Consider the following 24,127-nt stretch of genomic DNA (forward strand, 5'->3'; position numbering starts at 1 on the left):
GCTATGTTGAATACATTATTTTTTTTAATTTATTAAATGCCATCATCTATGTTTCCAGCTAGATTCTGTAGTATACATAAACAAGTGTTATTTCCCTGGAGCCGTTGCCTTAAGATTGAATATTGCTTACCTTCAGTTATTTCATCTTTACATGCTTGCTATCACAGAAAACAAAAGCTGCAGAAGATCAATCGGCCCCTTGTCTCAACTTTGCCTTTCAGCAAGATCATGAGTGATCTTCTACCTCATCGTCACTTTCTTGCACTAAAGTCATACCTTTTATTTTTTTTTTAAACATCTGTCTGTCTTATTCCTCAGCTTAGAGAATGCTGAATATTTATTTTCCAGCGGATGAGGAAATTAATTCTCATCTCTGCTGTAAATAGCTAGCTTCTCAAGCTGAGACTGACTCTTGATTCTCGATGCTCCATCTAAAGGACACATCAACCCTCAAAAGAATTTTGTATGGTATAGTTGTACACTTAAAAACCATACTGAGTTTGTTTAGCCTAGCAATATAGTAAATAATTAGAAATCTGTTTTGGTGCATTATTGTAATATAAATGCAAGAGCATTCTTACTCTAAATGAAGATTTCCAATAAATTTAGATTGGTATAATATATGTGCTTGATCTCAAAATTACTTTCAATTGCTATTTTCATTGCTCAAAGTGATGGATCTTTAATTGCATGTCGCGATGTAAAACCGGAGAGCTATGTGGGTTTAAACTATATACAAGTTATAATTTAATATTGCAATCTGTTTGAAGAGCTGAATCACCTGGTCCCATTGTCAGGTGGTGCAATGATCCAAGGTGAATAGTGTCAACATCAGGAAACCTTTCTTTGAAAAAAATACATTGCTTACAATGAAAATTTAATAAAGATGAACAATATTTTTAAAAGAATATGTTTGGATTTTAATTTTAGATGTTCCATTCTAGTTTCTCTCTCCAACCAGATTTGGATTTTTTTTTCTTAAATTAAGCACATAATTTATTTTTGTATTAACTATTTACTGCTACCACTTTCAAATGAAGTGAACTTTACAAATGAATCTTGGAAAAAGTTGACAAAGGAGTGACTTCATAAATGTTATGTCCCTTGGATGCTCCAGCAAACTGATGGAGGAGCACTATCCAATTTTCTTTTGTATATCTGACCTATTTGGAAGCTAAATGGCTATTTTAATAATGCACTTTCAATAAATACAATTAGAAATATAAAGCTTCTGTACTGTATCATTCTGTAAGATAAGAGCTTTTAGAATCCCTTACTAAATATTTTTAAGATCAAAACTAAATCTGTTAGCTAGAATTAAATTTGTAAATTTTGAATTCCAGAAGTTAAGAACAGGACACAAAACTGCAAAAAGGAGAGACTTCCAGTTGAAGTGCATGAAGAAGCTCAACTTGTATGCAGTATTACTCCAGCTAATGAGACTACTCTGTCATCTGATAAAGTGACTGAAACCAGAAAAAGGCAGACTGATATGCTGCACAATGAGAATTCAACTCCACTCTCTGAAACTGAAGTACAATCTACTCCATCTTTGGGTCCGCTGTCTGCTAATGACACACAAATAACAGAACTGGAACTAGACAGTAAACAAACTCCTAAAGAAGGCAAACGGGTACGGATCATGCAAGAAGCAGGTGAAATTCAAGTTCTTTCTGAAGGGAGGAAGACTGAAGTCTCCAGACCAACTCCCTCCCCAAGGTCAGTGCCTCGATTTCAACTATTGCCCAACATTTCTCGCTGGCCTGCTGCACACTTCTTCTACTGCATGAACTATGGTCTGTGCTTTGTTCTTGGTTTCTTTGGCTATGTTTTCACCATTTTCACTGCCTTACCAAAGTTTGGACTCTCCAAATTATGGAAGACTAGATGTATTTTAATGAAAAGGCAGGCCTAGGTTGTGTGCAGTTTTTTAAAACCATTTTGTCCTGCTTGCTGCAGTTTTGGAATGCATATTATTCAGCTAGCATAATCTTGTTAATCAGAACCATGCATTTTTTTGATTATTAATTTTAAAAGTACTGCAATTGCAACCTAATTTAATTTTTCTTTCCATTTCCCTCTGTGTGCTCACCTTTGCTTTTGTAACTGCTTTGAAATGCTTGAACCTGTCTATGTAAAGAAGTGGACTGAAACCAGTGTCATAAATAATTGTCAAATTTGCCTCATTTATTCACCTGAGCTTCAGTTTAAAAACACTTATTTTGTTCTGATTTGCTGTCAAAGCTGTCAAAGTTAGATTTTTTTTTTCATTTACTTTTACTTTCCCTTAGACTTAATGGCTTCAATACTCTGCTATTTCAATATCCTCCAAAACAAGATTAATCCTTTCTCAGTCATTTATTAGTGCTGTTCTTGATCCAGCCAATAGACCTGCTATCACAATGTCACTCAACAAGCTGTTGCTTTCAGAAACTTGCAGGATGAAAGGGTTTTTTTTTGGAAGTATCTGCACTATTCTTAACTCCTCTTTCTTAAGAATTTCTTATCTAGTGATCTTGAACTCCATAATTTGGGATCATATTTTATTCATTTGTGTGTTTGAAATTGCCTGATAATTTTGTCGAAGCAGTTTCTTTTCTTTGCTTAATTGAAATTATTGGGTAATTTATTTTTGTGCAGACACAACTGAATTATCATGGGTAGACTGGCAGTGCATGCTGTTCTCATTCAAACAGAATTGTGTTAAGTATAATATCATTACTCTGATATTGTTCACTTTATTTGTATCACCTGAATATTCTTTCCTTACTGGAAACTTACTTGTCCTTTTGTCTTTTCTCCTACATCTTAAACAACTTTAGATCCATGCTGCCTTCAACGGGTTAAACTGACACTTCAAAATATAGCTCCGCTTGTCAAAGATGACTTCCCCTATAAAATACTTGGTTAATCGCTAGGATGCAATGAAAACTGCTAGAAATGTGTATGTAACCTGATATTTCTGTTCTGACTGTGGGCAGCAATTTCCAAATGAATTCAGTGACAGGGTTCTGCAGCTGTTCTTTTCTTTCTTTTTGTATATATTCTCATCTCTTTTTGCCATCCTTCCTCTTCAATATTTTGAATTCTGCTAAACAATTTTCACTTTCTATCTTGTGAGCATGTACTGTGCTAATAAATTATACATAACAGAACTGGTAATAAATGTAAACCACTATTGATAATGACTTGAGAATAGAACTGATGCATTTGTTTAACTGTTTTGGATTGTTTCCTTAAAAACTAAATAGGTTCTTTTCAAACTGAATACCATTTAAATGTGGTTATAAACGTGATCTAGTGAACATACAGCAGTAATAGAACAATTAGGCTTGTATTCCAGTTACTTAAGCACAATCATCCCTCCTGGGGCATAGGCCACCGACAATAGCTTGCCAGAGTCCTCTGTCCTGGACCAGTCTTTCAAATTGTCACCTGATGTAGCCTATCTTCTTCGTGTACTCTTCCTCTCCCAGGGATGAAGCCTTTGGAGCTCTTCCTTGTCTTTCTATTGCACTGGCTTTCTACGGAATGGGACTGATAGTCACATGCCCAACCTTTGTCCTTTCGCAGCTGGGCTTGGGGCTGTTATGGTAGAGTTTTGTAATTGAATAATATATTCTAATTTATGATGTAGCTTTTGCATTACTACTAGCTTCACTGTAGACCACCGTCAGCAGAAATGGTGACAGCTGGTTTGTTTTTCAAAGTAATAAGATATACAGTGCCTATAAAAAGTATTCACACTCCTTAGAAGTTTTCATCTTTTATTGTTTTACAACATTGAATCACAGTGGATTTAATTTGTCTTTTTTGACACTGATCAACAGAAAAAGACTTAATCTTGTCAAAGTGAAAACAGATCTCTACAAAGTGATCTAAATGATTTACAAATATAAAACAATAATTAATTGAATAAGTATTCATCTCCTTTAATGTGATACACCAAATCATCACTGGTGCAACCAAATGGTTTTAGAAGTCACATTATTAGTTAAATGGAGATCACCTGTGTGCAGTCAAGGTGTTTCAATTGATTGTAGTAAAAATACACCTCTATCTGGAAGGTCTAACTGCTGGTGAGTCAGTATTTGGCAAAAGCTACACCATGAAGACAAAAGAACAGTCCAAGCAAATCACTGACTATCCCTTGGAATACAGTTAAGTTAATCATCTAGAAATGGAAAGAATTTGGCATAGCTGTAAATCTGCCTAGACCAAGCAGTCTTCAAAAACTGAGTGACCATTCAAGAAGGGGACTAGTGAGGGTGGCCACCAAGAGATCTATGACGACTCTAGAGGAGTTGCAAGCTTCAGTGGCTGAGATGAGAAAGACTGCACATACAACAACCATTGCCTGGGTGCTTCACCAGTCGCAGCTTTATGAGAGTGTGGCAAAGAGAAAGCTGCTGCTGGGGGGAAAAAACTCAGATAAAATCTTGGCTAGAGTTTGCCAGAAGGCATATGGGAGACTGAAGTCAGATGGAAAAAGGTCTGATGGAAACCAAAATTGAGATTTTTGGCCATCAGCCTAAACTCTATGTTTGACGTAAGCCAAACAGCGCACCTCATCAAAGCATATTGATGGCTGCATCTCGCTGTGGGAATGCTTCACTGCAGCATGCTCTGGGAGGCTTGTGAAGGTAGAGGATAAAATGAATGCAGCAAAATACAGGAAAATCCTGGAGGAAAACCTGATGCAGTCTGCAAGAGAACTGGGACTTGGGAGAAGATCTGTTTTCCATCAAGATAGTGGCCCCAAGCATAAAGCCAAAGCTACATGGGAATGGCTTAAAAACAACATAGTTGAAGTTCTTGAGTGGCCAAGTCATAGTCAGGACCTCAATCCAATTGAGAATTTGTGGCTGGAGTTAAAGGGTAGTTTTCTCACGATCCCCATGCAATCTGACAGAGCTTGAGCAATTTTTTAAAGAAGAATAGGGGGAAACAGTGCCCAGATGTGCAAAGTCAATAAGAGACTTATCTACACAGATTCAAGGCTGTAATTGCTGCCAAAGGTGCATCTACTAAATATTGACTTGAAGGGGGTGAGTAATTAATTCAATTAATTATTTTGTGTTTTATATTTGTAATTCATTTAGATCACTTTGTAGAGATCTGTTTTCACTTTGACATGATAGTCTTCTGTTGATCAGAGTAAAAAAAAATAAATCAACTATAATTCAATGTTGTAAGACAATAATAAATGAAAACATCCAAGGTGGGGTAAATACTTTTTACAGGCGCTGTAATTGTCTCTGAAAAATAGTATGGTTTGCTCTCTTAAATACTGTTGCACTAATATTGAAATAATCAGCATTTTTATACATTAGAATTTTAAATTCCATACATAAATTGAAATCAGTTCTGTAGAATATAAAAAGAATCTTGCAGTGTATTACAGCAGACTGAATATAAGCAACAAACCAGCTACTAAATCTGGTTCAATAATTAAGGATATAGATTTGCAACCAGAGCATTTAGTAGAAAGAGGTGAGGGGAAATACTGATTTCCAAGTTGCTTATTTTTCAGTATTTAATGAATAATTGTAATCTATTCATCAGTTCCATGAGAAACCATTAGATTTGTGCCATTTTGATTATCTCTGCATAATGAGTTGAGCTTTGGCAATAACAGCAGTTGCAGTAAAATTTGGTAGAGATTGTGAAGTGGACCTAGTAACCTTGTACACAAGGTGCCTGCATAACATGCAGGTGTGCCAGGCAGTTAGGAAAACAAAGGTGGTTTATACTAGCCATCTTGTCTCTTTCAGTGCTAATGCAGGTTTTTGACTTAAAACATCGACAATTTGTTTTCTGCCCCAGATACTGCTCAACCCACTGAGTTCATCTAGCAGATTGCTTGTTGGTCCAGATATCAGCATCTACAGTCTCTTGTGTCTCCAGGAAGACAAATGTGAAGTTGATCTTTGTTGCTCAACAATTTGAGTACAAAAATAAAGGTTACTATATTTTTATTTGCCTTTAGTGAGTTCACACCTGAAGTTTGTCTTTTTAACTTAGAAAAGGTAACTTAATAGAAATGTTCCAGTTGTTGTTGTTATTATTTTTGGAGGACTTGACCAGGTAGGGATCGGGGTGAAATTTTCTCCAAGGGTCACAACCACACAATAAGTGGTAGATCATTTATTCATGCACTGTGATAGATCTTTGTAATTCTTTACCATGGATGACTGAGGAGGCTCACCATTGATCTCATTCAAACCAGATTCATGGACATTTGGATATTAGAGAAATTGAAGGGTATGGGGTGTGGGTAGGAGATTGTTGGAGGAAAAGATGTTGCAGTTGTATCATGCTCAAGAGGCCAAATGGCCTAAATGCTTCTATTATGTTACTATGAGAATAAAATGGCTTGGTAAAATCTTGTGCATATTTGGAAACTTTTACTTTGAATAATCTGTAATATTGTGCTTATAATTGCTCCCCCATGGGGAAACCATATTTTGTCATACCAAAGTGTTAAACAAAAGTGGTTCCTAACTATATCGCAGAACTGTAGATGCTTAGCCATTGAGCATATTGTAGATTGAGATCAAAAGATTTTTAGATAAAGGTAATTTAAAAAATTTGGAAAATTGGTCAGAAAATGGACAGGACAAAGTTAGTGACTGGTTAAGTAACCTTAAGGCAGGGGTGGCCAACCTTTTACATTCCATGCATCAATTTTTTCACGCACGAGTTCAGATGCACTATACAACTCTTGTACCTCCATTCAATTCTTGTAAAAATATGTTAATATAGACATACTTAGCATTTTTACATGATATTGATTTAATATAACAACAAGATAAACATTACTTACCTTAATGAGACTTTTGAGTCTGTTTTGATTTTGCCAAGCTTTTAATGTTTGGAGTTAAATTAGTTACTGGGAGCAGCAGAGAATTCTTCAAATTTGAGTGAGTCAATCGTGACCTCGTTTTGTTTTTAGTCAATTTCATGGCTGAAAATGCTTGTTCACATCTGTACGTCATTCCGAAATGACAAATATAACTCTGGGGAAAATTTTCTTAGTTCTGGAAAATGTTTGCAGGGTAATGATCGCCAGAAATTAATCCTTTCTTCTGGACTTGGGATGAAAACCAGTGGCTGAGAATCTGCTCCGGTTCTGCTCCAGGTCTGTAAACGGGTCGGGTCCAGGTCTGGCGTCAGGAGTAAGTCAGTGTAAATATAAATGTGCAGACAGCGAAATAAACACTATGTGAGAATTACCGATCCATTAATTTTAACTGGTTCACCATATCCGTCAACGGAACAGAAACTGCGGATTCAGCAGCAGCCGTGGGTGGTGGGTCCAGAGCTCCCCTGGGTCCTAAAGTGCACCGGGACTGACAGGGTAACTGGGACAAGTGGTGGTGGTGCTGACTGGAAAAGGAAGGTCTGGGTGAATCTTAGGGAACGGGACAAGCGCGGTTTTTGGTTAATACTTTTTGCACGAGTAGGCTTACTTTTTTATTATTATCATTGGGGTGAAATGCGCCATTTCTAATCATCCAATGTGCTACTTTTGCCGATGGCCGTAGGTTGGCCATCCCTGCCTTAAGGAGTCCTCTGGGTTGACTTTCCAGTTTGCCTGTGCCAAATATTTCAAAAAATTAATCTAATCAAAATTATAGAAAAGTTAAAAATCAAATACCAAATGTTTTAAAGTTTAAAAAAAAAAATCCCTTTCATGCTGTCCGGCATGCTCCCTCTCACCTGTAACATGGTAATTTTCTGATCCTGAGGATTTTTGTGTTTTTTTTTTACATTTTTTGGAGTATCTGTTTATGGTAAGATATTGACATATCTTTTATAGTAAAGATAAAATGTAGAACATTTACTTCTAGAGGAAATATTGGAAGTCCAGAGAAGAGATGGATCATTATAAGAAAAGCCAAGGAGAATATTTTTATTTTTGGAGAGAAGTCAGAGAAATAAGGTGACTTCCTAAAAGAAATACAGGGGGAGAGTGAATATTGGTGATGGGAAGGTGGTAATCTCCTCTGGAGCACAGGTTGGGTTGCTCAGCCTGCTATTCTACTGTATGTCTTGTGTTAAGAGTAAGAAAATCAAATTAAGGTATTCCATACAGTGGGGCTAGGAGAATGATGACGAGGATGTGTTGAAACTATTAATATGGTCAATTCACTGAATTGAAGTGCCAAGCAAGAAGATAAATGAACAGAAAGGCAGTGGATGGAGAATGTGTCGTTTGTTTGAGGAAGAGAGAGCCAAGTTTGGGAATACTTTGCTGTATGTTAAGTTTGGATATTTTTAGGATTGGAGAATGGCAAATGTTGTTCCTTTGTTCAAGAAAGGTAATGGGAATTGTAGACCAGTGAGTCTTACTTCGGTGGTGGACAAACTAATGGAGAAGCATAGTTATACCAGGCTAGTCAGCATGTCTGTGTGAGGGACAGAGAGCCTAACTGAGTTTTTTTTTGAGGAGGTAACAAAATAAATTGATGAAGGTAAAGTGATTCATCCAGAAAGTTATGAGGCATTAGATCTATGGAAACTTCGCTGTGTAGATTCAAAACTGGCTTGAAAAGGGTGGTAGCAGATGGAGCATATACTGTCTAGAGATGGGTAACTTCTGGTGTTCTGTACGGATCTGTTCTCAGATCCTTTCTCTGGGATTTTTGTAAGCCTAGATGAGGAAGTAGAATGGTGAATTAGTAAGTTTGACATGAAGCTTAGTGATGTTGTGGATAGTATAGATGGTTGTCATAGGTTACAATGTGATACTGACAATGCAGAGCTAGGCAGGGAAGTGACAGATGGAGTTCAATTCAGGAGATTGAACTTGAAAGCAAAATACGGTGGCCGAATGCTTAGCAGTTAGGAGGAACAAAGGCATCTTGGGGGTCCAGGTCCATAGATCTCTCCAGTTGCCATGTAAGTGGGTATGGTGGTTAAGTTGTATGGTGTGTTAGCCTTAATTAGTCAAAGCATTGAGTTCAAGAGTGGCAAGGTAATGTTACAGCTCTAAAACTCTGATGTTGCCTGGAGAACATGCCTTATGAGGAAAAGTTGAATGTGCTGGGTTTTTCATCTTTGGAGTGGAGGAGAATGAGGTGACTTTTAATAGTGGTGTATAAGATTATAAAAGACAATGGTAGAGTGAACAGTCAGTGTCTTTTTCCTAGGGCAGTAAACGTTAATACCAAAAGACATCCTTTTTGAGTTGAGTGGAGGAAAGTTGAGGGGAAATGTCAGAGGGTAGGTAGTTTTACAAAGAGAATGGTAAGTGGCTGGCATGTATTGGTGGTGGTAGTAGTAGCTCATATGTTAGAGACACTTAAGAGAATCTTGTACAGGCATAAGGATGAAAGGAAAATGGAGCTTTATTGGCTATGTAGCAGGGGGAGGGGCTTGATTGATCATGGAGAATGTTAAAAGGTTGGCAGAACATTGTGGGCCAAAGAGCCCATACTGTGCTGTACTTTGTAAACCTAATTAATAATTGCATTGTCAGCATTTGAAATGCAGGATAGCTTGTTTTACCTCAGATCTCTGGTGGCTTGAAACTGAGAAGTCTTATGTTGTAACTTCCCTTTTGTGCTTTTGTACTTAGCTGTGTGTATTCAGAACTGGCTTGCAAAGGGTAGTAAGTTTGACAGGAAGCTTGGTGACATTGTGGATAGTGTAGAAGGTTGTCATAAGTTACAACATGATATTGACAATGCAAAACTAGGCAGAGAGGTGACAGATGGAGTTCAATCCAGAAGATTGAACTTGAAAGCAGAAAACAAGTTCAAATCTTTATCATGTGACCCATGTAAATCTATCTCGTGTATTCGATTGTAAAAATGCCATGATATCTTGTAGGGGGGGATTAATAAATAAAATCAGTGATAAAGCATTACTAACCTCCACTGGAGATAGAATGTTCAGATTTCAAATGCAATCTATCCGCAACTGTTCAATTAGTGTGCATTGATGAAATGTACATCTCACTGAGTTGTGACACTGGTACAGTTCAATTCTTGTTAGTATTAACTCTGAGTTTTAAGTGGCTTTTTGGCTTTTCAACTGTTAAAAGACTAATGTCCTGAACAACAAACTATTTCAGGTTTGTAATTCTATTATTGTGCTTGGAGTATCAATGTTTTTTTTATTATTGGTGTGAAAATACTTTCTGATGCATCATCTTTATCTCTCTGCCCTTGTAAAATTTATATATGTGAACTTTTAAAACTGTATTGCCTTTGAACATTCTTGAAAGAAATTCATTTTGTAGACTGCTGTGATTTCATGAGAATAGGTATGTTGCACTCGAGTCAAGATTAACTTGTTGGTGTGCAGCTTGGAAACAGGGCAGGCATAACTCCAGTTAAGTCTTCCAGAATTATTGTAATAAATACCTCACATATTCTTGTGCCTCATTGAAAGGAGTTGAAGAAATCACTTGATGCCACATTGCAAAAAAAGGTCATTTGAGTATGGGAAAGACTGCTTTAAGAAAAATCACATCCTGACAGATCCAAAACATCCTGTAATGAGTTATGATTTGTGCAACAAATATGGGAGTATTATTTAAGCTTATTCCCGTTGTATAATTAGCTACTTCATTGTATAAATACCGCTTCAGGACTTGAAGGCACTTTTATTTTTTTTGTGCTAAGTTTTAATTTATTGGTGTGTTTATTTTGTGAGTATAGTATTGCATTATAAAATACTGTATTTTTGTATCAGATGTTATTTATCTATTTTCCTCTAAAAGTTACTTGTAGTAATACTTTGCTTTACCCAGAGGACAAAAGGAATGGCTTCTTTTTCAGTCAGAAGGACCTTGTGTATTTTTTTAAACTCTGGCTGAGTTTTTAATAGTCTCAAGGATACAGTAGAGAGTATAGTGCAGTTTCTTTACTTGAATAATGAGAAATAAAAAGCCTGGAAAACCATGCATTAGGGTTAGGGTTAGAAATTTTCATTAAAGCAGAGGATATTACGGAGTAATTTAAAAGTCTTGTTTAAAATAATAGGATATGAATTGAATAGCTAGAAATGCATTGTTCAGATTGTCCTGGATCTGGCCACCCTTTTTTTTTGGAGTATTTCCATAGCTACATTCGAATTTTGCAGCCCCTTTGGTTCACGTGCTGACCCATGAAGCAAACTGGGCTGCAACTGGCAACTTGGTCATGGGTAATGAGTCATGAGACCCTATCTACCAACCAGTGCTGGTGGTAGCTGCTTACTAGCTTGATGCTCTCAAAGGACTTAAATTGAATTATTCAGCAACTAATTGGAAATATACTCATATTTAATTGATCTTGATTTTTAAAATTAATGTTTGAGTCAAATAAAGAACAAACTTGTCTGCACTTCAATTTTTTATTTGCATTCAGTAACCCCATTCAAATAAATGGACATGTGTTGGGTAGACCAGCTGTGATTAACATAAAGCTGAAGAGCTGGATGTAGTGTGCATCGTTCTTAGCACTCAGTCCAGCAGCAGAATAGCAGGTCAGATTGCTGCTGTTTGACCTCCAGGTTGTTCTTGTCATTTGCATTTCAAAGTTCAGGCATGAAAGAAGGGAATAAGCTGATCTGTGTCCATTCATCTTGTAAGTTTTAAACAAGCTAGAACCAATACACATTTTTTCTGGGTTTTCTGTCCAGTTAAGGCTGAAGCATGATGTAAACTCAGATGGGTCCGTTTCAATTCTGTCATTTAATGTATTTAAAATTAATTAACATTCCCCTGACATTCAATGGACTCTAAAGTTGCAAGGAGAACCAAATGCAAGAAGGTATAGAGAGCCTCTATATTCCAGGACTGCTTTGCAATTTATAACAGAGAAAGAGCTTAGAACTGCTCCATGTGCAGAGGGTGAACACTAATCTAGTCTTGTTGCAGCAGCTGGCCGTTTTTTGTTTTAACCTTTTTATTATAGTACTTTTCTTCTATTTGGTGCTTAGATTGAATGGTAGATAATTAAATTGAATCATGAAATTACAGCAGATCTATGAAATGAAAGTGTCTTTCTAAGTCATTGACGTTCCCTCTTTACCTGTGGCATGATTTAACAATTTCTGTAAAGGTTATCTTTTAATGTTTTTGTAGATTGGTTCAAAGATTTATCCAGAGCTTTCAGGCATTTTTACATATGCTTTTCTTCCTTTAATCTATAGCCATTCTATTGTATTTCCAATTGCTTTGGATCTCGGTGTTCAGTTAAAATTATGATAGAGATCGGAAGTGCATTTTAACCAGTTACTTATTTCTGATCGTTGCTGGTTAACTTTCTAGTGTTACCATGTATATTATGTTTGATCTGTTAAAGTGGAAGGTTGTTTGAATATTCTTCCTGTAGGATATCCAAGGGTGATCTGAAAATAGAAAAGCCAGTTGAGAAGGAATTGGACAAAGAAGAGGTAAAAGGAGAGAATAAAATTAAACGACAGAAGATGCACCCAGTCATCCATGTGTCATCTCAACCCACTGTTGAATCTCAATGTGCCCAACAGTAAATATATTATATTTGCCTTTCTGGTATTGAAGATTTAAATTTTCTTTCTGATGTTCATCTTGGGACATGTAAGTAAATCTGTATGTGTACAATATCATTGCCGGTACATTGAGAAGGATAAGATAATTAACACATCTGACATTTTGAGTAAATAATCTATGTTCTCTGGCCAATGAAAATGAGAGTTACAAATATTTTTGTTTGGGGCACATTAAATGGTGTATTCAGTAGCTGTATTTCTAAGGGTTTTACATTTCCCTTGTCATGAATGAGGGTATAGAGTAGAGCAGAGAGGAGAATGAAACTAAAAGAAATAATTGTACACACAACCTCTTGCCAGGCCATAATGGTTTTAGTGTGAATTCCAAAAGACATTCAGAAAGCCATAAAATTTAATTCGGGTTTTCTCTAATTTCCACTGGTTTTTCCCTGAAGATTAACAACTTTAAACAAGCTAATATTTAATATGTAAGTACTACTGTTTTTATTGTATCATTGGAGAGGATGAGAGCTTTTTTTTTACTGATTTATGATGACATGATTCCCAGTGAAGAGTCTGTTAAGTAAGACTCTTATTGCAGTTTCCATCTATTGAATGAAGCAGTGAACAGGTGTGCAGACAAGTTTATCCCATCCTTTGTATAAATGTCCCTGAGATATTAGCAAGTACAGCCCACAGTATATTGACTATAAAGTATCTGTCTAGCAAAGTCATTGAAAGCACAATATGAAAAAGCATTGTTTTCTATCATTTCAAATCTCCCTAGAATGTTCAATAAATAATTTCAAAACATGGTGACTTACAGGGCCAAACATTTCTGTTCCAAGGTTACCCACATCCACAGGTGGTGAATGCTATCTTTTCATTTTGATAAATTGACGATTTGTCATACCCCTGAGAACTACTTGAATGCATTCCATTGTAATCAGAGCACTGACACCTGCCTTTCTGCTTCAAAAGTGGTAGCAGGGGGTTTAGTTGGGGAGATTTAGTATCCTTTGTAGTACCCTTTGCTGTTTAAACCCTTATTAGAACATTTTATAGGTGCCTAGATTAATTTTGGGGTCAAAAATATTAATGTGGTTAGAATGTTTATAAATGTAATCTTCAGATTTTATAATCTGATGCTAGTGTAAATAAATAACGAATGTTGGCTGTATCTTGTACTTGAGACTAATCTCTGTAGTAAATAATCAAAATTTAGCTGGAGCTTTACTGCAAACAATTTTATATCCAATGGAAAAAAGTAAATTAATATTGCAATACCTGTAAAGTGTTTGAATTTTTGTCTTTTACAACCTTTAATATTTGTTCCCCATAAGTTAACTGCCTAAGTTCAGGGTTTGCAGATTGTTTACTGAATCATGTATTTTAATAATAAAAAAATAAAATTTTAATTTTTATCTGTGTCCATTATGTATTATGGGGAGGGGAGAAGTTCACATATCTTTTGCATATTTGTATTAAACATTATCAAGGACAATGCAGCTCTTTTTTGAAGGGCATCTAATATTAAATACAATTGCAACCCATAATTCAGACAGCACCTTATATTTGTTCTTTTTCTTACATGAATGGTGAAGATTTACCATTAAAAGAATATTAATAGCCCATATCTGCACAAAGTTATGTTTTTCCAAAGAAATTTATTTCACATTTCAAAATGTAATCTCGACAGGTTTGGGCTGTACCAGGTATGTCTGTATGGAGCTATATAGCATGAAAAGAGATTGGTGCACTTTGATAATAGTGGAAGAGTTTGACATTGATTATTTGGTACTAGCACTCGCAAAGAGCTAAATATTCATTGTGCTGGCTCTAATTCTGGTTTTCAAAACAGAATTACAGTGTTCATAAAATGTATTCACCCCCCCCCCCCCCGCCACCTTAGAAGATTTAATGTTTCCTTGTTTTGCAACATGGAGTCACAGTGGATTTAATTTGGCTTTTTTGACACTGATCAACAGAAAGACTCTCTTGTCAATGTGAAAACAGATCTCTTCAAAGTGATCTAAATTAATTAGAAATATAAAACTCAATGGATTACATAAGTATTCACCCCCCCCCTTTTAATATGACACACCAAATCATCACTGGTGCAGCCAATTGGTTTCAGAAGCCACATAATTAGTTAAAAGGAGAACACCATGTGCAGTCAAGGTGTTTCAATTGATTGTAGTAAAAATACACAGGTATCAAGAAGGTCCAACTGCTGGAGAGTCAGTATCTTGGCAAAAATTATACCATGAAGACGAAAGAGTATTCCAAACAACTCCACAAAAAGGTTATTCAAAGGCACAAGTCAGGACATGGATTCAAGAAAATTTCCAAGTGGCTGAGTTTCCCTTGGAATACAGTTATGTCAAGAGATGGAAAGAACATGGCACAACTGTAAATCTGCCTAGAGCAGGACATTTTTAAAAACTGAGTGCCTGTGCAAGAAGGGAATTAATGAGGGAGGCTGCCAAGAGACTGATGACAACTCTGGAGGAGTTACAAGCTTCAGTGGCTGAGATGGCAGAGACTGCGCATACAACAATTGTTGCCTGGGTGCTTCACCAGTCGCAGCTTTATGGGAGAGTGGAAAAGAGAAAGCCACTGTTGGGGGGAAAAAAAAGTTCCCATGGCTGGAATTTGCCAGAACGAATGTGGGAGACACTGAAGTCAGCCTGACGAAGGTTCTATGGTATGATGAAACCAAAATTAGCCGCCATATTAAATGCTATGTTTGGTGTAAGCCAAACACTACACATTATCAAAAGCACACCATCCCTACAGTGAAGCATAGAGGTGGCTGCATCATGCTGTGGGGATGCTTCACTGCAGCAGGCCCTGGAAGGCTTGTGAAGGAGGGTAAAATAAATGCAGCAAAATACAGGGAACTCCTGGAAGAAAACCTAATACAGTCTGCAAGAGAGCTGTGACTTGGGACAAGATTTGTTTCCCAGCAAGACAATGACCCCAAGCACAAAGCCAATGCTACACAAGGATGGCTTAAAAACAGCAAAGTTAATGTCCTGGAGTGGCCAAGTCAGAGTCCAGACCTCAATCCAATTGAGAATTTTTATCTGGACTTAAAAAAGGCCATTCACTCAAGATCCCTATGCAATCTGACAGAGCTTGAGCAGTTTTGTAAAGAAAAATGGGGAAACATTGCAGTATCCAGATGTGCAAAGCTGATTAGAGACCTAGACTCAAGGCTGTACTTGCTGCCAAAGGTGCATCTACTAAATACTGACGTGAAGAGGGTGAATATTTATGTAATCAATTATGCTGTTCATTGACAAGAGCTCAGCATCTAACATCATATTTCCACAATCCTGATTGAGAAGTTACAGAACCTCTGCAATTGGATCTTTGACTTCCTGACTGGAACCACAACCTGTGTGGATTGATGATGATATTTCTTCCTTGCTGATGATCAACATTGCTGCACCTCAGGGATATGTGCATTGCCTACTGCTCTACACTCTCTATACCCATGACTGACTGGCTAGGTATAGCTCAAATGCCATCTATAAATTTGTTGATGATACACCTATTGCTGGTAGAATCTCAGATGAAGGCAAGAGGGTGTACAGGAGCGAGATATGCCAGCTAGTGGAGTGGGGTCACAGCAACAACCTTGTACTCAACGTCAGTAAAACAAAAGAGTTGATTGTGGATGTAGTGTTTTCGTGCAGTGTGTTGAAACTCTGACTAAACACCAAGTTAAACTGGAGCCAATGAAGACAGAGTCGTAGTAAGGTTAACCATTTACTGTTCACTCTTCCACATTAATATCATATGGTGAAAACTGTTGATTAAAAAAACTACAAACGTATACAGCATCTGTTTCATTCTGGAGACCACACGCGCTCTTCTTTCAGCGAGTGTCTCCAGCCGCCCTGAGTAGGGAGCGAGGGGTCGCGCCAAACTGCCATCGTGCTGGAACTGGCATGTGCGCCACCTGAACCACTGCTTCCTTAACAGAAACCGTGTTAATATTTTTACTTCAAATACTTTCATAGGAACTTACGGCGTTGCTTCTATAATGTTTCTTTGTGGGTAGACAGGGAGCTTTTCACGATCATGCTGCACGCATGGCACCTGCCTTCACACCTTCTCCGAACCGGAGGTGATGTCATCACATGCCGTGATACCATCGATAATGAATTTACCTTTGTTAACTTGTAACATAATTATCAACCTTTAACTAGAAAATAGTTACAAACAAATCATTCAAACCGTAGACCCAACAAAGTCAAATAAATGCCTTAAGGGCAACACACTCCCCGCCTGACCTTTGTAAGGTCACTATAAACATGGTATAGAACTTTAGGTAGAAGTAGAACAACCTCTGTAACTGGTCTCAGGTTTCCTTTTCATGGTTCATTGTAAAGATGTGAACTGGTTGACTGCCTGCTCTTTGTTGTTTGGTAAGCGCTGGCATGGTACTCTGATGGTAGTGGGGTGACCCAGTTGTTTGCTTCATCTCTAAAGACCTTTGTGTCCATTATTTTTAAGAAGATGGCATCTTCCACCGATGGAGCAAGTTTATTATCGTGCTTAGTTTGAGCGAAGACTGACTGTCCCAGTGACTTGTTAGTTACTTTACTATGCTCGTGCCTTTGTTGTGCTTCCTTGATACACATAACACTTGTGGAGGGCTGAGAAATTGAATGGCGGCCTTCCTCTAGCACGTTAGTCTTGAGCGTGTTAACTGTCAGTTTGTGTACGTTGCCAGGGCACACCTCTCCTATCACCACCCAGCCCAGTTCCAGACGTCGGGTGAAGGGGGCATTGTGTGGTCCATTGACCTGCTGCCTGACTTTGTGCACCCTAAGAATGTCTCTTCCGAGTAGCAGGAGTATTTCTGCTTCCGGATCCAGTTCTGGGATGTGCTTGGCAATGTGGTGGAGATGGGGCTGGTGTAGCACTGCGCTTTGCGTCGGAATCTCGGATCGGTTATTTAAGATCTCATTGCACTCTGAGAGTGGAGGGAGACAGACGACTTTGCCATCCAGCAACTCGAACTGGAAACCTTCTGCCTTCCTGCCGTATGTTTCTGCGATGGCAGAGCAAGTTCTGAGGTAGTATGGGAATGGATTACCCTTTACGCTGAACAACTCGAAGAACTCTGGTCTCACTAGTGAGCGGTTGCTCTGGTCGTCCAGAATTACATAGGCCTTGATGGCCTTGTCTTTGGCTCCCTTAGGGTATACCTTGATGAGGCAGATCTTTGAGCATGAACGGCTCGACTGACCTGGACTGCAAACTTCTGTGCAGCTCGAGCTGACAATAGTTGTATCAGAGTGATGCTGTCTCTCTTCCCCCCGCCCCCCCATTCTTTTGTGGGAGCGGAGGAGCCTTGGCAGTTTGCGGTGACGGGCGGGGATGCATGGCCCCATCGTGATTAGTGCTGTTACATTCCGAGCACTTTACGGGGAACGTACACTCTTTCGCGAGGTGGGAGGTAGAGGAACACCACTTAAATGATATTCTTTTTTCCTTGAGAAGGGCCTTTCTTTCGTCATAGGGTTTGTTTTGAAATGTTCTGCATTTTTTGAGGGGGTGGGGTTTGTTGTGCAATGGACAATTCTTGCTGGGGTCATCGTTGATTGCGGAGACTTCGGTTTTATGCACAGACTGGTTTATTGATGAAAAAATTGTTCGAAATGCGTTTGACTGGGTTGGTGTGAGTTGTGGTGCTGCCTTGATTCATGAAGCTAGGGTCGTTTCACCTCTTCGCCTCCTTGCACACAAACCTACTAAAATATTCAAAGGGAGGGAATCGACCACCGTTCTCTTCCTTGTACTCTGAGCCAATAGACACCCATCTTTCCTGCAGCCCAAATGGAAGCTTGTCCACAATTGGTCCAACTCCGCGTGAGGTATCCAGATGCGACAGGCCAGTTAAATAGCCGTCTTCTCTAGCACCTTGAATCTCCATGAGTAAATCTCCAGGTTCTTGTAATTTAGTGTGGTTCTTGGCTGACACCCCAGGAAAATTGTCCAGCCGTTGAAATAGCGCCCTCTCAATAATTTCAGGGGCCGCATAGCAGTCCTGCAGTCTCTCTCATGCTTTGTGTAAGGCTAGCTTGGGGTTGTTGACGTACACTGAACATATGCGTTTCACCTGTTCACTTGATTCCTTTCCCAGCCATTTAGTCATAAGGTCCAACTCTCAGGTTGCTGTGAGCTGGACTCTGCCGGTGGCACTGGTGAACGAGGATACCACGCACGGTAATTTTCAGGTTTATCGTCAAACTGGTACAGTCCTGAATTGACGAGGTCTCATTGCGCTAAATACTGTGCTATGGGTTCTGCTGCAGGTGGCGTGCTAGCTGAGGGAATATGTTGGGGAACATATGACTGAGCTTGTACGTTCATGATGGGATTTGATGTTCTGACTTCAATCTTTGTCTCTGATCTCGCCAGATCTGTTAAGTTTGGTGTCAGGAAGTATTCGTAGTTAGCCCTTTCATACTTGAATTTGTGGCAAGGTTGCAATTGTGAGTTGTCTTCCCCAAGTGGACGTGATGCAACGAATCTTCCCTGTGATTTCACATGAGATGGGATGCCAACAGGCAAGTATGGAGAGGGAGAATGAATCTGCAGGTCAATTTGAGATTGGACATATTCGCTGGTGCGTTCCAATTTGGCTCTTTCTGACATAGATTTTCCTGTTTCGTCTAGAACGTGCATTTCTTCAGCGTTTTCTAACACTTGTGTTTCTACCGCGGCCGCATCAGCTTCTCATTGTAGCGTCAGCACTTCTAACTCTGTATCTATCCTTGCCTTTTCCAACTGGTTTTCTGCTTCTCTGGCAGCCTTTTCCATTTTCAGTTTTGCTTCTTGGTTAGCGTATGACGCTCGCACCTTGGCAGCTTCTGCCTTAGCTCTTGCAAGGGCAGCCACACTTGTCGATGTCCTACTGCTCTTGGTGCTAAGTGCAAGCGACTTGATGCTTGATTGCGAAGCCATCATACCACTTGTCGAAACATCTAATGATTCCGCCTTTTCACTGTAGTGTTCTTATGCAGTGTGTTGAAACTCTGACTAAACACCAAGTTAAACCAGAACTAGTGAAGACAGAGTCATAGTAAGGTTAACCATTTACTGTTCACTCTTCCACATTAACATCATATGGTGAAAACTGTTGATTAAAAAAAAATACGAATGTATACAGCGTCTGTTTCATTCTGGGGACTACGCGCGCTCTCTTCTTTCAGCGAGTGTCTCTGGCCGCCCTGAGTAGGGAGCGAGGGGGTTGCGTCAAACCGCCATCGTGCTGGAGCCGACCCCACATTTGAAATTGAAAAGCCAACACGCGCGCCACCCAAACCGCCACTATCTTAACAGAAACCACGTTAATATTTTTACTTCAAATACTTTCATAGGAACTTACAGCGTTGCTTCTATAATGTTTCTTTGTGGGTAGTCATGGAGCTCTTCACAATCATGCCACACGCATGGTACCTGCCTTCACACCTTCTCCGAACTGGAGGTTACACATACGACACGGCGAAACCGGAGGTGATGTCATCACATGCTGCGATATACCATAGACAATGAATTTACCTTTGTTATATTGTAATATAATTATCAACCTTTAGCTTTAACTGGAAAATAGTTACAAACAAATCATTCAAAGCGTAGGCCCAACGAAGTCAAATAAATGCCTTAAGGGCAACACAGTGGACTTCAGGAAGGGTAGGACGAAACAACACATACCAATTCTCAGAGGAATAAGTGGAGGGAGTGAGCAGTTTCAAGTTCCTGGGTGTCAAGATCTCTGAGGATCTAACTTGGTTCCAACATATCAATACATTATAAAGAAGGCAAGACAGTGGCTATCCTTCATTAGGAGTTTGAAGAGATTTGATATGTTAACACTCAAACCTCTATAGGTGTACCATGGAGAGGATTCTGACAGGCTGCATCATAGTCTGGTATGGGGGAGCTACTGCACAGGACTGAAAGAAGCTGCAGAGGGTTGTAAGTCTAGACAGCTCCATCTTGGGTACTGGTCTACAAAGTACCCAAGACATCTTTAAGGAGTGGTGTCTGAGAAAGGCAGCGTCCATTATTAAGGACCTCCAGCACCCAGGGCATGCCCTTTTCTCACTGTTACTGTCAGGTAGGCGGTACAGAAGCCTGAAGGCACACACTCAGAGATTCAGGAACAGCTTCAACCCCTCTGCCATCCGATTCCTAAATAGACATTGAACCCATGAACACTAGCTCACTTTAATAGATCTGCTTTTTGCACTATTTTTAATATATTCAATATACATTGATTTACTTATTTTTTATTCTATGTTATGTATTACATTGAACTGCTGCTGTGAAGTTAACAAATTTCACAACACATGCCACTGATAATATACCTGAATGTGCTTTATATTTGTTACTAATTTAGATTAATTTGTTGAGAAATGTTTCACTTTGGCATGAAAGTCTTTTTCTGTCGATCATAAGAAAAACAAATTAAATCCATTGTGATTCAATGTTATAAAACAATAAAACACGAGAACTTTGGGGTGGGGGAAGAGTGAATACTTTTTTTATAGGCACTCTAATTCTACAACAATCCAAGCAAAATTTTAATCTATTCAAAGAGAATGAGCTCTTTGAAAAATGGGATTTTCAACTCTAACTTGTGAATAAACAGAAGATTATATCAGAAGGTGTGTTGGCACGTGGCCAAGTGGTTAAGGCATTCGTCTAGTGATTTGAAGGTTGCTAGTTGGAGCCTTGGCTGAGGCAGCATGTGTGTCCTTGAGCAGGGCACTTAACCACACATTGCTCTGCGATGACACCGGTGCCAAGCAGTATGGGTCCTAATGCCCTTCCTTTGGACAACATTGGTGGTGTGGAGAGGGGAGAATTGCAGCATAGGCAACTGCTGGTCTTCCATACAACCTTGCCCAGGCCTGCACCCTGGAAACCTTCCAAGGCGGAAATCCATGGTCTCATGATACTAACTTATGCCTATATCAGAAGGTAATATGTAAATGTTACACTGTATTGGTACTTGAAAATATATCAAAGAATATTCTTCCATTTTAAACCATTGAAATAGTGACATTGAAAATGCAGCTGTAAAGATTGGGAGGAGAGCAGTCATTAATATTTAAACTGTCATTTATCCAGAGATTTTGAACAGCCAACCATTTATTCACAGATATCAGAGTAAAGAATTTTGCCATACAAGGTAAAACCTTACAAAGTTATTTGAATGTTAATTAATGACCACTAGATGGTACCAGAATTCTGCAAGGCTGAGAGGCATGCTGGCAAAGAAGTACTTTTATCATGAGATTAAGTTGATCATTTTGGTTTATGATCACAATTTGAGTTCAGAACTGTGTCAGGCTGAGAGTAGGTTTGTACATCAACAATCACTTCAGCTGTCGGACCCTGCTGCAGTAAATGAAAAGTGAATGAGTACAATTTATTGATTTTTAGCTGCTGAACAAAACAGTTAAGATAATAGCAATTGTAATATATTATTAACTGAAGGTGAATTTGAGACAATGAGTGAAGTGTAAATCTAAAATGTGAGCTAAAATAAACAGCAGAACAGTTTATAGTGCTTTTCCTCATACTCTGCCACAACATTTTTGTGCTAGTAATTCAGTTTTATTTTGTAATACAAAATGAAGAATTAACAAATACTCAGCAAATCAAGTAGCATCCATGGGGGGTGGGGGGGGGACAGTTAACATTTCAAGTGTGCGGGTGTGAGCCCATGCCACTGATTGCCTGACTCTTTGCTTTATCATCCCACCCTCATTCTATGCTCTCCTGCACTGTTGCAAGTCTCGATTCAAACTTGTCCCCACTTCCATGTTTGATCTATATCCTGTTGTAATCTTAGATAAACTGTCCACTATGCCTCCATTTTTGGTGTCATCTGCGAAGTTACTAATTGTGCCGGCTACATACTCATCCAAATATTACTATAGATGAGAAAAAACAAGGGGCCCAGTGTGGGACTCCACAGCATGTCACTGGTCACAGGCCTCCAATTTGAAAAACAAATCATCAGTAAAACCTTCTGAAATCTACCACTCAGGTAGATGATCTTCAAGTTCAAGTGTACTTGTCAGTCACCCATGAATACAGTTAAACAAAACAGCGTTACTCTTGTAATCTTAGATTATGTAGTTTTGGGAAGTGTATGGTCATGCACTTTGTCGGAAGGAATAAAGGTATAGCCTATTTTCTAAATTGGCTGGCTGGTGGCGTAGTGGCATCAGTGCTGGACTTCGGAGCGAAGGCTCCGGAGTTCAAATCCAGCCGGCTCCCTTGCACGCTTTCCATCTGTGCCGGGTTGAGCGTCGAGCTAGCAGCTTGGCCTCATAAAAATAAGGAAGCCTGCTAAAAAAAATGCCGTCATGACGGTGTCCCGATGACTCCACTCAGAGTTAAGGGCTTTCTTCTTCTTTTATTTTCTAAATGGGGAGAAATTTCAAAATTCAGAGGTGCAAAGGGACTTGGGAGTCCTTGTGCAGGATTCCCTAAAGGTTAGTTTTTAGATTGAGTTGGTAGTAAGGAAGGCAAATGCTATGTTGCCATTCATTTTGAGAGAACTAGAGTATAAGGAGAAGGATGTAATGCTGAGGCTTTAAGGCATTGGTCAGACCATTCTCAGAGTATTGTGCAGCTTTGGACCCCTTTATTGAAGAAAGGATATGCTGGCATTGGAGAGGGTCTAGAGAAAGTTCAGGAGAATGATTCCATGAATGGAAGGGTTAACATATGAGGAGCCTTTGATGACTCCAGGGCTGTACTCACTGAAATTTAGAAGAATGAGGAGGGACATCATTGAAACCTATTGAACATGGAAAGGCCTGGGTAAAATTGGTGGGGGAGAATGTTTCCTATAGTGGGTGAGTCGAGGACCAGAGGGCACAGCCTCAGAATAGAGGGACATCCAGTTCAAACAGATAACTCAGAATTTCTTTAGCCAGTGGGTAGTGAATCTGTGGACTTCATTTTAGCAGATGGCTATTGAGGCCAAGTCATTAAGTATATTTAAAGCAGAGGTTGAAAGGTTCTTGATTTGTCAGATCATGAAAGGTTATAGGGAGAAGGCAGCAGGACGGGATTGAGAGGGATAATAAATCAGGCAAGATGAGCTGAGTGGTCTAATTCTGCTCCTATGTCTTATGGCCTTAAGTCAATTTTCTATCCTAATGCCTAGCTTACTAAATCCTATGTGTTTATGATCTTCTGGAGCAGCCTACCATGGTCTTGTAAAAGATCTTGCTAAAGTCTGTGTAGACTGCATTCTCTCGAACCTTCCTTGTTAATTTTTACACCACAGATCTTCAGCTCACTGTTCTGACATATCCTTGATTGTCCTTGCGGCCTTTCTTAAATAAAGGTTTGGCATTAGCTGCCTCAATACAGTCTTCCGGTACCTTATACAGATCGAATATATGAAAGCTTGCTGTGTTGAAAAGACTTGTAGAATTCCTGAGAGCAATGCTGCCTGGAGTTTAGCCATCTGGCACTTAGCTCCTGGTAGGTTCACCTTGGTGGTAAGGTCAAGGGGGACTCTGATTGCACTACTTGATACAAATAACAGTTGTATTGAGATAGTTCAAAGTAGAACATTAGTGCAGAACAAAGTGTTAAAGTTTAAGAG

The 24,127-nt window shown here is 39.0% G+C and overlaps 1 protein-coding gene across 2 annotated transcripts in view; it reads left to right on the plus strand.

The window, feature by feature from the left end:
- The window catches only part of spdl1 (spindle apparatus coiled-coil protein 1), a 52,410-nt gene extending 38,563 nt beyond the window's left edge, over positions 1–13,847 (plus strand). For both annotated transcript variants that reach the window (XM_072280825.1, XM_072280826.1), the window contains 2 exons: positions 1,344–1,719; positions 12,330–13,847. In XM_072280825.1, the coding sequence (XP_072136926.1) occupies positions 1,344–1,719; positions 12,330–12,486 (533 nt within the window). In that variant the 3' untranslated portion in view covers positions 12,487–13,847. The remainder of the gene's footprint in view (positions 1–1,343; positions 1,720–12,329) is intronic.
- The last annotated feature ends 10,280 nt before the right edge of the window (positions 13,848–24,127 follow it).

The sequence above is a fragment of the Mobula birostris genome, chromosome 16, assembly GCF_030028105.1.
Source record: "Mobula birostris isolate sMobBir1 chromosome 16, sMobBir1.hap1, whole genome shotgun sequence".
Lineage (NCBI taxonomy): Eukaryota > Metazoa > Chordata > Chondrichthyes > Myliobatiformes > Myliobatidae > Mobula > Mobula birostris.